The 17,666-nt window shown below is 47.2% G+C and overlaps 1 protein-coding gene across 4 annotated transcripts in view; it reads right to left on the bottom strand.

The window, feature by feature from the left end:
- Positions 1-8,736: 8,736 nt before the first annotated feature.
- Positions 8,737-17,666, bottom strand: part of NR6A1 (nuclear receptor subfamily 6 group A member 1) — a 217,182-nt gene continuing 208,252 nt past the window's right edge. For 3 of the 4 annotated variants that reach the window (XM_082403313.1, XM_082403312.1, XM_082403315.1), the window contains 2 exons: positions 15,730-15,882; positions 8,737-13,993 (listed from right to left, as the gene is read on the bottom strand). In XM_082403313.1, the coding sequence (XP_082259439.1) occupies positions 13,905-13,993; positions 15,730-15,882 (242 nt within the window). In that variant the 3' untranslated portion in view covers positions 8,737-13,904. Of the gene's footprint in view, positions 14,789-15,729; positions 15,883-17,666 lie in introns of all 4 variants that reach the window. The other variant, XM_082403314.1, reaches the window with a different exon arrangement.

Genomic DNA, 17,666 nt, shown 5'->3' on the forward strand with positions numbered 1-17,666 from the left:
GGCCCAGGCCCTCACTTACGGAGCGGAAGGCGAGCTCTCACGCTGGATGAGGGTGGACCCTGGGCACCAGGGGTCCTAGCGGAAGCTCCAGCGGCCCAGGTGGGGCAGTGGCGACCGTGGGCACACGGGAGCTCCTTCACGCCACGGCGGGCGGCGGGCGGACAGTAGGCTGGCCCTGTCCGTCCGTCCTCCTCCTCCTCCCCGCCCTGGGTGGGGGGGCCACCGGAGGCCCAATTGGTCTCTGCCCCCACGTGACTCTGCAGGCCTCTCTCCTTCTTTGTTGGTGTTTCTCTTCATTTAGGTCTATTTTTTTTCTTCTCCTAAAAGAAAAAAAAAATACCCCTATCTATCTCGGGGCTGCGGATGGGGGCGGAGGCCAAGGCACTCAAGGAGGCCTTGGCCAGCTGGCTGTTCCAGGCTGCTGTGGCAGCCCAGAGGCAGGGACCCCACGTAGGCGGGTAGGCAGCCCCGCTTGTTAGCGACTGGGTGGGAGTGGGGCCTGATTTATGGGCAGCTCCCCCACCCAGCCTGCAGCCCGGCCTCTCTCCCTTTGAATGGCTACCTCCCTGGGGCCTGGCCCAGCGAGCGGGGTCCGGCCTGTCCCAGACATGGAGTGGAGTCAGGTCGGGCTGGCGTGGAGGCAGGGGCATGGATGACTTGACCAGGTGGCCCTGCTGCTTTGGCCTGGTCCTTTTATTCTTCCAGAAAGTGAAGAAAGGAAGAGGGGGACAGAAGGCAAGCAGGTGAGCTGAATAAACACCTCCCCGTGTGCGCGTTCCACGTTGGCTTCTCTGAACGTCACCATCCACCGAGGGCCGCTGATGCAGCTGGGAAAGTTGAGGCTGGGCTTAGACTGCCTCCAGAGCCAGGTGGTTGGTTACAGTGGCCCCGGGGTAGGCCAAGTGGGTAGCTAGACCAGGAAATTTAGGGCAGGGCAGAGGGAAGGGGTTTTTTTCTAGAAGGCCAGGCCTCCCCATGCAGCTGAGGGTGTCCCTATCCAATCTCCAGGCCCACACACATCCTGGTCTCGGAGGGCCCAATTGCTCTGCTCTGTACCCCTCCCATGCATGACTCATTCTTTTGTGCATTCCTTCATTCATCTCACATTCACTGAGGGCACACTAGGTGCCAGACACTGGTCCAGGCACTGGAGGAAAGGGAAGAAAAGGAAAGAAGTCTCTGTCCTCAGAGGATTTACCTCCCAGCCTCTTGTCCTAGGTGGTGAGGAGGGGCACAGGGGGACCATGGGAGAATCCACACACAACTGTGGAGAATCCACACACAACTCCCTTCATTTGAGGAAATAGGCAAATAACATAGAACACCTCACTTATCTGGCTTGGGATGAGAGGGATTTTTCTGTATAACTAAAGCCAACTATATTTAAAACCTAATGTGTCTTCCTCATTGTGCCACTTAAAACATTTTTTCCCAGTTTTATTGAGAAATAATTAACATACGTCACTGTATAAGTTTAAGGCATATAGCATGATGATTTGATTTACATATATTGTGAAATGATTAACACAATAGGTAAGACATTTTTTATTGTGAAAATACACACAAGACAATACGTTTTCTGACAATCATAACTGACTGATTTTACTCATTCAATATATTCTAATTCTACCTATGACATAGTTTGCAACTTATTCCCCATTGTGCATGACCTCATAATTATGTCTTTTTTACCCATAGAAGTTCTTACAGGATACACTTCTCTCGCATATGACTGAACCTAACTAGTCTCCCCATTTTAATATAATGATTTTTGTTTCTGGATTAATACCACTCATCCTCTGGATTTGAAAAAGAAGTATTCCAGCAAATACCCTATATCACCAATATATCATATACATGTAACAAAACTGAACAACAAACAATCATGGTCGTTTGCACCTCTTTTGATCGGATACTTTGTGAAGTTTTGGGGATGAAGTTAAAAGTTTTTTTTTAATTTTTACAAATCATGGATATATTGAGTCATTCTAAAACTACTTGACAAAGTATCCCATCAGAAGAGGTGCAAAGGTGATTTCCCCACCTTCTTAAATAGGACAAACAGGGTCTTTCAACATCACAGCACCATGGAAAGAACCAGCCTGGCTTTGCCAGTCTCCTCATAAGGCCTTGAGTCTGGAGAAGAATTGCTGAGGCGCTAGTGGCAGAGACTCTATATTAAATCCCAATTCTTCCGTGTTCTAGCTGTGTGACCTGGGACCAGTCACTTCCTCTCCCTGGGTCTCACATCCTCTCCATAAAATGAGGACAAAATGAGACAACACATGTAACATACTCAGTGGCTGCCTGACATGTTGTATGTGCTCAGTAAATGTTGGCAAAACACAAACCAACCAAAGAAAGGACTGGCAGGTCTGTCCTTAGGGGCCCTTTCTCTGTTGAGTCTGAGATTGCAACATCATCCTGAACACTGTTTGCCCTTCTGTGATAGAATGACTCACCCCAGCCTGGGGAACCCTCAAGGAAAGGCTCAGGGCTGATTTATTTCTGAGTCCACAGCAGCCAGCACAGAGCCAGCATCAGCGAGTGTCTGTTGAATGACTGCTTGCCGCTGTACCCACATGCTGCCTGTGGGTGTAGAGTTCTGCTGCCTGTTCTCCTGTCCTGCCGCCTTCTCTATATGCAGTCAGCTGTTACTTTCCACCACTCGGGCTGGGTTTTCCTCACCCCAATCACCCTGGATGTTTACTGACATCCTCTTCCTCTGTGCTGCCCCCTCTGCCCTCACCCTTACTGGATGAGGCATGCTGGGAGTGCAAGGCCCTAACGCAAAAGTGCCTCCTATTTGCTTAGTTCCCTATTAACCTTTCCACACCTGTGGTCAGTCACCTCTCTACCATCCTGGGAGGTAGGTAGTATTTTCCCCTCACCTTCCATGAACAGTATTTGAGAGATAAGGAAACTCAGGCTCAGAGAGATGAGGCATCTTCCCAAAGTCACAGAACAAGGGTGTGATGGAATCAGGATTCAAATCTAGGCAGTGGGAGTCCAGAACCTGGGCTTTCAGACACAGAGTCCTCTCCACTCTGCTGGGGCCCCTGGGTGGCCTATTTGTCCTTTCCTTCCAGCTCCAGCCCAGGTGGTCCCAGGCCATGAGACCCACCCAGAGGGGAAGGAGAAGGGGTGTAGTCCTGAACTAGGCTCCCTCCTCCCTCCCTCCCCAAGCAAACAAAGCCCAGGATCTCTCTTCTAAGTGGGGACTTTCCCAAAGTGCCAGGCCTATTTCCTGGAGGTGGAACAAGGAACAAACAAACCAGAGACCCAAAAACTGAAATGGAGAAGAGAAAGAACCATTAGGCTGGGGTTGGGGTACAGTGTAGAAAGAAAGACAGAAAAAGAGAGAAGCCATGGAAAGAATGAGGCAGAAAATGAGAGAGAAAAGGGAGACCCATTGACAGCGTAACAGATGCAGAGATGGCCAGAGAGAGAGAGACAGAGAAGAGAGGAATGGGGGGTCGAGAAGGAATGAGACAAGAAATGGGAGAGAGAGAGAGAGAAACTGGCTGAAGCAGAGAATGAGAAAAGAGAGGGGCAGGGGCCCTGAGCTGGAAAGAGACTGTGGATGTGAAGACCCCTTGCAGGGCAGTGGAGGGGGTGGGGCTGCTGGCAGCAGCAGAGGCAGTTTCCGCTGCACCCCTTATCAGCCTGCTGCCAGATGTTCAGATCCGATGCCAATGTCAGAGAAGTCCATAGTGCCGGGTCAAGGCCGTGGCCGGCGGGAGCCTCAGCTGCAGTGTGGGGAGGGGGGCCGGGGGACGGCAAAAGACCTGCTTGCTCTTCTCCCTCTGCCTCATGGCTCTCGGGGCTGGACCACCTGGTGAGGGTGGGAGAGACCAGGTGCCTCTGGGGGCTACTTTTCTAGTCTGAGAGCAAGGACTTGTGGAGGCAGAGTGGGGCTCCTGGCAACACATGGAAATGTAAGCACATGGACATGTGCACATAGACTCACACACGTGCACGAGTGTGCAAAGGCACATGGGGACAAATCACAGTCCTGCTCTGAGCTGCTCCATGACAGTGCCGCTTTGCTGGAGCCCTGCTCTGCATGGTCAGCTGAGAGACCACCCCCCCAGCCCCCTCACCTGAGCCAGGGCTGCAGCCAGGGCTGGAGAAGTGAGACTGTGGCTGGCGGTGTTCCCAGGGCGCCCTGCTCTTCTATGAATGGCAATCTGCATGCCCTCAAGGGCTAGGCTGAGGGTCCTGAGACCTTCTAGACTGTGAGGCCTGGTGGAGACCCTCAGAAGGAGATGCAGGAGATGGGTGTCTGGCAGGGATGGGGCTCCAGCCTTGGGCCTGGGCCTCTCCGCCACGCTCCTGGAGCATGCAGCCGCAGCTGGGGCCCCCTTCCTGGGGTAGTTTATCTTACAGTGCACACGCTTGGCCCTCAAGGGGTGACCCAGCCTTGCTCCCCACATTCCTCTTCAGCCATGCAGCCGGTGGGCCCCCACAGCCCTGAGACAGAGCCTGTGCTTGGAGGTGGTCAGGAGCAACCACTCAGAGACACCCCACTGCCCTCCTGGCCCCAGCCCTTTGCAGCTGTCTCTCTCTCTGCTTTTGTCTCTGCCACAGTCAATCTGTGTCTATCAGTTCTTGCCCCCGTCTTTCTCTGGGAATGTCCCAGTTTCTCTCTCCCTAAGGTCCTTGAGTGGGACCAAGTCTGGGGATACCTCTGCTCTTCCTTCTGGCTCAGAGTGGCCAGCCTCAATGGGAATGTATAGGAGAAATCAGGCCGTGGGTGAGGATCCTGGGCAAGTGAAGGCCTTAGACTTGTAATGGGTGAACCGGGACAGCCCAAGCAGCAGAAGTCCAGACCCCCTCCCACCCACCTGCTAAGAGACAGCCCAGATAATGGACACTGATCAGGGCCTGGAGCTGGTGGGCTCCCCCATGTATTAGCGAAGACTGCGGGGTGGGGGGTGTAAGAGGAGGAAGCTGGGGCTGGAGGTCTCGGCCTGAGAGCCTCCTTCCTGTTTGTAGGGAAGTGACTGCCTCAGAAAGCTGCTCAGGGGAGAGGAGGGAGGCCATGGTGACTTCCGGGAAGCTGGCCAAGGGCCCGAGGCCACCCTCCCTGTGCCCACATGGGGCCTGCCGGCCCTGGCTTAAAATAGTGCAGTTCCTCCACTGCTGCTGCTACCAGAGGCCAGCCCAGAACTCAAAGGACTGCTGCTCCTGCTCCCAGCAGAGGCCTAGAGCAGAGGGGATTCACCCACCTACCTAACCCTCCCCAGACTGAGGCTGGAGGCTGTGTCTTGACAATGTGTGTGTGTATGTGTGCGTGTGTGAGTGTGGCAGGGGGAGTTGCAGAGAAAGCAGGGGTTCCTGGTTCAGAAACCCTGGATTCAAGTCTCGATCCAAGACTGACCAGCTGTGAGACTTTGAGCTGGTCCATCTTGTCTCCTTGAGCCTCAGTTTCCACTTACATAAAATAGGGTGAGTGTCTGACTTTCAACCTAAATGGGGCCACATATGTAGACCCCTCAGAACCTTGCTAAGCATAGACACAAAAAATGGGAGTTCCCTTTGCCTCTCTTCCTGGCTGTGCCTCAAAGTCCTCAGCCTGAGGAAGGGCCTCCTTGAAGCTTTCCTTAGTTCCTACACTGCTCCTAGGACTAGGTGTTGAATAGGGAAGGTCTGTGGAGAGGGAGCTTGCAGGGAGGGCAAGGATGGGGCTGTGGTCTCCATGGTGAGACTTGTTGCCAAGGGAACAAGACTCCAAGAGCCCTGGGTCTGACAGTTGGGCACTTTTGCCACAGGATCTGAGAGAGGCTGATTACCACTGTGGACCTAAAACCTGAGTGGGCAGCCAGGCCAAGTCAGAGAGGGGGCTTCTGGCTTTTCTGGGTTTCTGCTATTGGAGTATGAGGGGTTGCAGCTCCCCTCACACAGCTTCCTTTTATGGATTGACTTCATTGAGCCCCTACTTTGAACCACCTATAGTGAATCCTCCTTAAACCTCCAAGATACAAGCACCGTCAACTCCATTTATCTGACAGGGACAGTGAGGATCAGAGAGGTATCTATCTGGGTCAAAGCCACATATGACTGGAAAAGGAAAGAGCTGGAATTAGAACTCAGGTGGTGAGACCTCTGGTTGATGTGTATGCTGTCACACAATCTGCCTGAGGAAAATGATCCCCCAGAGAGAGCTCCATGTAGCCACATCCAACCTCATCCTAACACCCTCCCCTGCCCACCATTTCTGGGGGTTTCTGGCTTCAGATTCTGACAACCCAGAGCTGCCAGCATGTCCTGTTTCCTCCTCAGTTAAATAGAGATAATCTTACCTCAGAGGTTTTGCATAAGAGTAAGGGTCTCTGTAGATCCTAGTAGAAGGCACTCAATCAGTGCTGGTTTTTATTCATTCCTGAGGTTACATACAAGTTATGTAAACTTAGGCACATTACTTACCCTTTCTGGGCCTTTGTTTTCTTACCTGTAAAAGGGGATCATTATAGCATCAACTTCATAGGGTTGAGGAATCAGTAATCAAATGCACATAAAATGCTTATTAGCACAGCACTTAGCCTTGCTCTATATATGTTAATTACTTTATTATTCTTTACTTCCAGGTTTTTGCCTGGCACTCAAAGAAACCAAAAGTTCAGCATTAGTTAAGTAGCAATTTATAAATTTAGAGCAGTGTCCTAAATTTTATTCCATGGAACACTGTCCCAACAGAATTTTAACAGGAGGAAAGAATGGTCCATGGTCAAATACTTTTGGTAGACCCTGAGCTAAACAAAATTAAAGTTTTCTTTAGGTAGCACTTCTCAAAGCCTTTAATATGCCAGCGAAGGTTGCGAACCAATAAGAGGAAGGTAAAGTGAGTGCAGTATTTCCCAGATTTTCGGCAGTAGAACTCCTACTTCTCTTTCCATGGAGACACCTGTGGGTTCTCTACGTTCTGAGAAACCACAATTTGGTGTCTGTAGCATTCTACATATATTTGGGACAGCACTGCTTTTCAGATCAATTTGGGTCTGTTCATTCGCCTCTTATAGAAATTAATCCTTTATTAGTTTAATTGAGTTTTGTTTTGTTAATAGCAAAAAGTTCAACCAAAGGCCATTCCTGAGCTTTGTTACAAACTCCACACATTCATATTCAGCACTATTGGAGTTGCTAAGGCCCAGAAGGGAGGAAGCCTGTTGTAACTTTGGTATCAGATAGACCTGGATTCAAAAGCCAATTCTGTCACTTACTCATGTGTCATTTTAGGCAAATGGCTTAACTTCCTCGAGCCTCAATTTGCTTATGAGTAAAGTGGGGCTGAGACCTATACCTTGCAAAATTGTTACGAGGATTACAGGAGCCAAGGCATGTAAAACACCAATCCTAGAGCCTGGCACTCACTACCAGGCTTTTAGCAAATATGTTCCTTGCACCTCTGTGTCTTATCTGTTCCCTCTTGTGGGGCAAAAAAGAATCTACTAATTAGTTCTGCAGCATTTCCTTTATTCTAAAACCATCTCTTTCAAACCTCAAGGGCTCTCTGGTCCCTTGTGCTGGAGAAGGCTGAGGTATGGGAAGGCAGCTGGGCTTCCCCTCATTTCACACATGGGATTTAACAAAACTTGATCAGACTCCTCAGCCTTTATCTTCCCAAACTGAGCTTTCATCTTTCCTATCTGTCTTCAAATAACCCTCAACCCAAACTCCGCCACTTCTCTGATCGTAGGAACAGCAGGATTACAGGACAGTTGGGCAGATCTAGGTTCAAGTCAGGACTCTGCCACTTCCTGTGTGACTTTGGGCACGTCCCTTGACCTCTCAGAGCTTCCATTTTCTCAGCTCTAGAAAACCTCATCTATTTTCTGGAAAAACAGGTATTAACTGGTTGGACCACAGTGACATACAGGCAGGCCACCCACCAGCACACTGCTGTCACTGAGATTTAGCTCTTTCCTGAGATTTAGCAGATGGTTTTCCTTCCTCTAACTCCTGCATGTGGCATTCAAGGCTCCAAGTGCTTCTCCAGCCACAACTCTTGCAAAAACCTCCCATCTGCCACCATTCCTGCCATGGCAGAACCCTGTTATGTCTGAATATTCCATATGTTTGATTCACAGCTGGGTCTTCAAACATGTTGTTGACCCCTCTGACTTGGTCTATCCTCCTCTTTCTGTCTGGTGACTTTCTTCAAGGCCTATCTTCAACACTTACCTGTGAAGCTCTTCCTGAGTCCCATGACCTCTCAGAGACTCCATTTTCTCACCTCTAGAAAACCTCATCTATTTTCTGGAAGGGCAGGCATTAATTGGTTGGACCACAATGACATAAACGCCCATACACATCCCCATATACCTCCTTAATTACAATCCTGATCCCACTGTACTGCAAAGGTCTGAGTTTGCCTCCCCTGCTAGACTCAGTTCCTCTAGTTGTGCCACTTTCTGGCTGGTTAGTCCCTTACCCTCATTTAACCTTAGTTTCTTCATTTACAAAATAGAGGTAATAATTCTTGAAGTTCAAGGAGGTTCAGGTTTGTGAAAAGGTCCGACACACTGCCTGGCACACAGAGCAGGCACCTCAGTCAGTACTGGCGCACTGATTCAAACAGTTCTGAGAGATCTCTGCCAGACTCTCTCAGCAACAGGAAGTGGGCGAGTATCAGCTACAAGCAGAAGCAATTGGTCTGAAGGCACGCCCAGCTCCTAAGGACAACCCATCGTCCCTCCTCGGAACCCCAGACACGCTTCACAAACAGATGCCGTGTGCAGAAGGATTCACATTTATTGGTTCAAATACAGTACCTAACATTTGCTAAACATGCATTTCACACTAATTGGTCACATTTCCACAGGTAGTCAATTCACAGAAAAGGGCCCATCCCTTGCCAGATGGCAGGGTGGGAGGTAGCAGAGGGCCTGGGTAGCAGAGCCTGCCAACTATCACTTGGTCATGCAGGATTGATGGAGCCAGGTTGGCGGGCAGCCCTTGGCCGGCCCTTTGGGGACAAGGGCTCAAAGACATCCTGTTTACTCGACTCCTATACAGGACTGTGGGTAGAGGTGGGCCTCGGGTAGGTAGCCCAGGGGTAGGCTCATGGATGCACGTGCCACCAGAGCTCCTGAAGGTGGTGTCACGGGAGGTGGTGCTCCCTGTGCCTTGGATCATAGGAAGGAAATGGAAGCCTCTTCAAGGGGGTGGCTAGTCCCTGGCTGGGCAGGTGGGAAGGACTCCCCAGACATGGCCCAGACATTACAACACAGCCACAAGCCCCTATCGCAGGCCTGGGATGGCAACATAGACAAAAACACCAACACCCCAGGGCAGGCGGGGTTTCTTTCCCAACAGAAACATGTAAACAGAGCAGGAGCTACAGTATTCTTTTCCCACAAGATTCCTCAGAGAGGAATAGACCAGGATGTCACTCAAGAGGTAGTTTTTTTGTTTTTTTTTTCTTTTTCATGGAAATTTGAGTCAACAACATTATCACCTATTATAAGACATTTCAGAGAAAGAAAACAATGGTCACCAAAGGGCAAAAATGATCCTTTGGCTGGCAGGGCTGGCTCTCGGATTTGGAAGACTAGCCTCCACCATTAAGACAACCTTTTTCTTGGGCTCGAAGCAAGCTCTGGCCTGATTCACAGCTTCCCTTTGAGCCTGCAACTGATTCCTGAGCAGGCTGTGGCCCATTGAGGGCCGCAGGCCCAGAGAAGGGAGGCCAGATGAGGACTGGATTAGGCAGAGGGACCAGGCATCTTGTGAGCCGGTAGAGGCAGGGTCACTGCGGCTTACGTTGCAGGACAGCCAGAATTCTTCAAGTCTCAAGGGAGCCCAGCTCTGGCCAAAGAGGAAGCCCCAGGATCTTTTCTGGGGGCCCTGCCTCTGAGGAAACAGTCCAGGTCTGGCTCCCAAGCCCAGAAAAGAAGCTGCTGCTTGTGGTAGCCAGGAGAGGGGTTTCTGGGGACCCTGTAATTAAATACACATCCCTGAGCTGTGGTCCTAGAAACCCTTGCCTCAAGGCTAACCAGTTTCCAGCACCTGGTGGAATGATTGCCATTTCTTATCCTGAGACACAGATAAAACATCATTTCACAGACACTGGACATAGATGCTTCAAGCTGAGGGAAAAGGGAGGAATGATCAACTGCAAAGGCAGAGGGGAGTGCAGGGGGACTCTCATGGATCAAGTTGGGGAAAGTAAGAGTGGTGGGGTTTTTGTTTAGTTTTTTTTTTTTTTAATTTTTTTTTCTTTTTTTTTTACTTTAAAAAAATCAAAGAAAAATTTAAAGTTTAATAAAAGGGCTGGTCTAAAAGACTGGATTTCTTAAAACAATTGCAAAATTTTAAAAAGCAACAAGGAAAAAAAGACACAGACCAGGGGCCCAGAGCTAAAGACTTGGAACCACTGCTCAACTTCCTGCCCTGCTGGGAGGCCAGAGTCCCTTTACTTTGGCCAACCTTGGACATGGCCTAGATGTTGCCCATACTGGGTTTGTCTGTCTGTCTCCGTCTGTCCCATTCCCCAGTAAATTGAGAACAAAGGTAGGATATGGGCAGTAGAGCAAGGCAGCCAGCTCAGAGAGCCCAGGGCTTTAAGGACCTGGTGACATACTGGCCACGGCAGGACTCTCTTCCCTGACAAGGGGTGGCAGGTGAGAGGCACGGTGCTGTGGAGAGGGTGACTGTCATGATGCCATGGAGACCCCTCAGTTCCCTCTATCCCTCCTCCTCTGGATCTGGGGAAGAGGACAGAGGTTCTTGCCTGCTGCTTTCTGTCCCTGGAGGTTTGCCCACCTCACTTAAGGATCAGGCCTGGCTGGGGGGCTGGGTATCCTCTGAGCCAGATGGAGTGCTTTGAGACAGGTTCTGGGGAGTTTCTCCAGACTGAGGGTAAGACCACCAAGCCTTGTGAAAGACTCCAAAAGTCTACAAAGGAGCCATAGAGCATGAGTTGTAGGTGAAGTTCCAAGATTCCAAACTTCTGTCTCGGGTCAAGAAAACATTCAAAGGGAAAGGAAGGGAATAGCTTGTACGTTTCAGTGCAGTGCAATGAGGTGGGATTCTCCTTTACCACACAGCCTTCAGAGTCATATTTTTATGGTGGAAAAATTCTCACTCAAAGTGAGTGCTGCTGGTGGCAGGGGATCAGAGAGAGGACAGAAGGGAGGGGAATTACAGACAACATGCACAACTTTTTTCTTTTCCACTAGCAAAAAGGCTACCTGTTAACCAAACATCATGGGAAGAAAGGCAAAAAATAAACACATCAAACCTCCCCCTCCAACCTTTCTCTGTGTCCTTCAAACTGAATTCACAAATACATCTAGTGGCTGACCTAATGTCTCCACACTGCTAGCTACACTCCTACCTTCCTCTCATAATACCTGAGTTTGCGACGCAACACAGTCACTTTACCCTGTTTAAAAAAAGCCCACGTCATAAAAGGACTGGGTGCAGAAGACATTAAAGGTGGTCCACAGGTCAGGCTCCGGCTCAGAACACAAGGCCACTTGGCTCAGAGATTCTGCAGGGCTCTCAGCAATGAATGGGCTCTTTGTTCTTGTGGAATCTGCTGCAAACATTTGTAAAAATGGATTTGTACAATGGCAACTTGCAGAACCTTTCCCCCACTCCACAAATTAACAACTTGCTGTGTTTAATGCTGCATTATTAAAGAGACATGTTGCTGCCTCATGGAGAGCAGTTCCCTCTGATACCCAACCCAACCAGTAAAATGCTTAATTTAAGAGAAAAGCAATTTCAAAAAATAATAATAATTTGGCCGATGGAGGTCTAGCAAAGAAAGATGCAGCACATTAGAGCCGTCCTGGAGAAGGGGTCTCTGATATGTGTATCCTCCCCTACCTTGAGGAAAGCGGCTCGGAGTCTGACCTGTAGCCAAAGAGTGTGATCTAGTTGGTTAAATAAAAGAGCAGAAAAACAAAAATATTGTGAATTTAGAAATAAACAAATACACACACACAAATCTTCCCATTGACATGTGAAAAACATTCTGGTTGGCGCTTTTCCTGAGGACCACGTCTCTTCTTTTTTTTTCCTTTCTCAGAGCAAATGGGGAAACGGCATTGGTAAGTAATGCTCTGAGTTTTAGATCCATCAAGGGATAAATTCATCACTCTGCTGGTACCCGTAACATTTCACCGGAAAGAAAAAATTACAATCTGACGCGGACTACCCGATATGCACACAATGTTGTGGCCCTCTGAGTAAGTGTGCTAGGCTGAGCTGGGAAGAGAGCAAACAGCCTTTGACTAAACAGGCAAAAGGAGGTCCTGTAGGCCCCTCAAGCTTAGCCAGGGATGTACCCAGCTAACTGGCCTGTCTGCTGCATTGGCTGTGGGAGGTACGTGCGTTTAGGCAGGGACAACTGTTGTAGTAAGGCAGAGAAGGGAAAAGCACCTGAAAGAGTTCCATGACAGACCTTGTGTGACTACTGGCCAAAGCCAAGAGGGTAAGGAACATTTCCCAGGACTAGGTGGGGCAGGTAGTGAAAGAACAAGGGGTCCAGGCCATACCTGCAGAGGGGGCAGCCAGGCCTTTAGGAACACGAGGTAGTTTAAAGCCCCCCTTCCCTTCCAGGAGCTTTGGACTCTAGCCCTCCATACCTTGGTCAGCCAGGCCACGGATAACTCTAAGGGGCAGCTGGGCCACTCTGGGTCTTGGGCTTACTATTCTGAAGAAACCTGGTTTCATTTTGGGAGAGATTAGGAGAGCATGGAGTAGAATGTAGGGGCAAAAATTCTGGTCAGCAGACGGGTGAATGATCCTTCCAGCTGTTTGGAAAAGAGACTGCAGTTTTAGATTCAGATCTGGAGGTGGAATGGGATGGGGTGGGGAGAGAAACAGGGAACTCCAAAAGAGGAGTGTTTATGCTATTAGCAGTCTGGTCTTTGTCCCACTACTCTTTGAAGGTGAAAGGAGAGTAAATCAGTAGTGGGCATCAGGACTCTGGACATGACATTCTGAACTCACCTGTTTTTTCAAAGGGCCAATAAGAAGTCAAGTTTTATAAGGGAGAGGCAATGAGTCTAAGGAAAGTAAAAGGAAACTAGGTAGCTGTGAGCCCCAAGGGAGATGGTAGGCAAATCCCAAGGATTAGCTTACCACTAGGGCTTTGCCTAGGTGAAAAGGTGACAGTGGCAGAAATTAGTAGTGGTCGTATGGATGGTGGAGAGGGGAGGCCCCACAGTGTGGTGTGAGAAAAGAAACCCTTCTCCCTGAGGACTCGTCTGGAGGGAGGACACCTAACTTAGATTTGGTCACTGTGCCCGACTCTCAGCTTTCATGCTTTCCAAAGAAAAGAGATAGCTAAATCCTCATCTCTTGTCCTGTTCCCAATGTCTCACCCACTTTGCTTAGTAAACCTCCTAATACCACTTTCCCTTTTATGGTGTGCTCTCTTACCTGGTAATTCTGTAGCTAGAAAAAGGCAGTTTGCTCTCTGACAGACAAATGTATGAATCTGCTGAGAACATGTGGAAAAAGTAGGGTTGGTCACACCCCTCCCTTTCCACTGAGGTAGTCATCTTTGTCAATATTATGGAAATAGTCATCTCAGCCCCATCCCACCCTCTCCCTCAAAATACAAAAGAACTATCTCTAAACAATGACAACACTGTAACATTAAACATCTTCACATTCTGTAAACTGCAAGGAAATGCATTGGCTGCATTCACACAAAAGCATGTGCATCATGTTGAAGGCCATACATTCAACTCTGTCGTGAAATAAATATATAGAAAAATGAGGTTAAAAAAACAAGACAAACAAACAAAAACTCTTTTGCTATGGAGGCAACTGGCAAGGCTGCTCCAGAGCCTCCATCTTGGTCTCTCTGGCTCTTTCTTCCGGAGCCTGTCCTGCCCACCGCAGGCCTTGCCATTGGCCTGAGGAGGGGTGCTGGGGACAGGTCACTCCTTGCCCACACTTGTCTTGCAGGAATGCAGCACCACCTTAAAGAGGAGGGGCAGCTGCTCCAGGGGTACATTCACCATCTTTCCTGGGAAAAGGCAGAAAAAGAAGAGTTAGCTGTGGCCACTAGTAGAAGGGCGTGTTTGCCTCCTCTTGGGCTGGTGAAAGAACACTGCCTTTTCTAGTGACTGGGGTGAGGAAAGTGCCACGAGTATTACAAAGGTAAAACAGACTGGGCTAACATCCTATTACCCAGACCTATTTTGGTGCCCTAGGGAGTCCAGTAATGGTGCAAGCTCTAATTGTTGCTACTATCCAAAGAATACTGAACTCTGTGCTAGGTGTTTAAATACATTATCTCATTTAATTCTCACAATATTTCTGTATGACAGATTTTACTTTTTAATCCCCATTTTACAGATGAGGAATCTGAAACTGAAAGGTATTCCTAGATGTCCTCTTAGAGCGAAAATAACATGAGAAACTTATATCCTATTTCATTTCCTAGTAGCTTCTTTAACTAGCATTCTATAAAATACTGCTCTTCAGAATAGTATAATGGGTTAATAAAACGTAGCAAGGAAAAAGGAGGTGGGGTTTACAGGGGCAAATAAATTGAGAAATTCAGGGTTAAAACAGGTTTTTTTATTGGAGGACTTCTAAGAGCACTCAGGATGCTAATATACTTTGTAAATATGAGGCTATAGTTCTTCTCCCTGACAGAACCCTACAGTCACCTGGCAATTTTTTTTTTTAAATACTGATGACCAGGCTCCACTCCATATCAGTTAAGTCAGAATCTTCAGAGGTGCAACGCAAGAATGGATATTTTTTAAAAGCTTCCCAGGTGATTCCAAGGGCTGTCAGTGTTGACAACCCAGCTCTGTGGGGGAGAGTGGGATATAATTATTGACCTGTATTTCACAGAGCACCTGATTAATATCTTGCTTGGTAGAACATAGTTTTAAAAATGCTGAGACATACACTATCAAAACACTCCTAAAATTCCAATAGTTTATTTAAGTCCAGTTCACATCTCCTAGACTATTTTGTGACCCAAAAAGTAAAATTTGATTTTATCAGACTGAAAATTTTTTTCCTTCAAAATTGTACTGCTGAATTTTACAGGAACAATCTCAGCCCAGAGGTCACATTTCTGAGCTGCCCCTCAGTATGTGCTAGATAACTATAAACAAGAATCTTTACCAAATGGAAGTAAAGCAACAACAAAAGCCAGGATTTCATGTTGAAATGGACCTATTTAAAATGTCAAGAAGCTCAGAAAGGGGTCAAGACCACAAAACAACTAAAACAAAAATTCCTTTGTGAACACAGGATTTTTGAGAATTATTTTAAAGATATCACTTTTAATGAAAGATCCTCAAAAACCTATAGGCAATTCTATGAAATAAAATCAATTAAATAATTGAGATACAGTTAGTTCACATGCCATAAAATCCACCGTTTTAAAGTATATAATTCAGGAAATGACGTTAATTTGAGAAACTCTGAGCTTCTTTCCCCATCCATAGAATGGCCATAATATCACCAACCACCAGTCCTGCAGAAATTGAGATTAAATGATATTAGGTCACAAAGGACCCTGCACATCACAGGAGCTTAGGAAATGTTAGATTCTCTTCCCTACAAAGAAAAAACAAACTTCTCATTATAATATAATTTTTCTGAGGGCAGGGGTAGTACCTCTTTTATTCAGCTGGTGATAGGCCTGGCATCAGCATCCTGAAAACACTGCTTTCCTCATTCCCTTCACAAGTTAAGAAAAGCAAGGAAGGGTTGGAAGCCCAGGACCCAGAATGTTACCTGCAATATAGCGAATCTCAGGTAAGCACATCATGAGGTCAGGAAAACGGTTCGGCTGATGTGTATATTTATATTCAGTGAAATCCTGGCAAATGTACCAATATCGTTTGTTCAATTGTTCCAGCTGCGAGGCACTGGTCAGACCCCTGATATCTGTGAAAAAACCACAGGAAATGGGAGGGGCTTTATAATGTGGAAGAAACACTGGCTCCTTGAATATGTGTATCTTTCAAAGAAAAGTTATTAAACATTGTCTCAACAGGGGATCTTCTCTCTTTCTGACATGGAGGAACAAAAGCTCTGGGTAAGGGAAGAGAAATAAGATAAAGGAAAAAATTATCAAGGACAATCACTAGACTGAGCCCCCTGAGGGCTAGGCTTATCTTTCTCAACTCTGTACCCAGCTCCCAGCACAGGGCTTGGCACAAAATGGGCACCAGTGGATGTTGAACAACTAACTGAATAATCTACCTTTCCCAATTTATCCTTCACAGTATCTTTAAATTTGCTCTTTGCTGGAACCATTCAGAAATCTTCACGCTTCTACATATAATTACACATGGTCTCCTATGTGCTTCTACTCATACTATTCTACCTGGGTCACTGGTATTCTCTACTGGGTCACTCCAGTTTTTCTTTCTGTATATAAGTATACCTTGTTTTATTGTGCTTTGCTTTATTGCACTTCACAGATATTGCATTTTTCACAAATTGAAGGTGTGCGGCAACTCTGCACCAAGCAAGTCTATCGGTGTCATTTTTTCCAATGGCATTTGCTCATTTCGTGTCTCTTTGTCACATTTTGGTAATTCTTGCCATATTTCAAGCTTTTTCATTATTACTGGATTTGTTATGAGGATCTATGATCAGTGATCTTTGATGTTACTATTGTAATTGTTTTCGGGTGCCACAAACCACGCCCGTATGAGAAGGTAAACTTAACTGATAAATGTTGTGCGTTCTGACTATTAGGTTAACTGGCTGTTCCACTGTCTCTCTCCCTCTCCTCGGGCCTCCCTATTCCCTGAGACACAACAATATTGTAATTAGGCCAACTAATAATTGTACAATCGCCTATAAGTGTTGAAGTGAAAGGAAAAGTCACGTATCTCTCACTTTAAATCAAAAGCTAGAAATAATTAAGCTCAGTGAAGAAGGAATGTCAAAAGCCGAGACAGGCTGAAAGCTAGGCCTCTTGTGAGTTAGCAAAGTTGCGAACGCAAAGGAAAAGTTCTTGAAGGAAACTAAGAGCACTACTCTAGTGAACACACAAATGATAAGAAAGCAAAACAGCCTTATTGTCGATACGGAGGAAGTTTGAGTGGTCTGTATAGAAGATCAAACCAGCCACAACATTCCCTTAAACCGAAGCCTAATCCAGAGCAAGGTCCTAACTCTCTTCAATTCTATAAAGGCTGAGAGAGGTGAGGAAGCTGCAGAAGAAAAGTCTGAAGCTAGCAGAGGTTGGTTCATGAGATTTAAGGAAAGACGCTGTCTCCATTAAAGTGTGAGGTAAAGCAGCAAGTGCTAATACGGAAGCTGCCGCAAGTTATCTAGAGACCTAGCTAAGATAATTAAAGAAGATGGCTACACTAAACAACAGATTTTCAATGCAGACAAAACAGCCCTATATTGGAAGAAGACACTATCTAGGACTTTTCATAGCTAGAGAGAAGTCAATGTCTGGCTTCAAAGAACAGGCTGACTCTCTTGTTAGGGGCTAATGCAGCTGATAACTTTAAATTGAAGCCAATGCTCATTTACCACTCCGAAAATCCTAGGGCCCTTAAGAATTACGCTAAATCTACTCTGCTTGTGTTCTATAAATGGAACAACAAAGCCTGGATGACAGCACTTCTGTTCACAACCCGGTTTACTAAATATTTCAAGCCCACTGTGCAGACCTACTGCTCAGAAAAAAAGATTCCTTTGAAAAT

The sequence above is a fragment of the Balaenoptera borealis genome (genome assembly GCF_965194805.1).
Source record: "Balaenoptera borealis genome assembly, chromosome: 8".
In the NCBI taxonomy this organism is placed as follows: domain Eukaryota; kingdom Metazoa; phylum Chordata; class Mammalia; order Artiodactyla; family Balaenopteridae; genus Balaenoptera; species Balaenoptera borealis.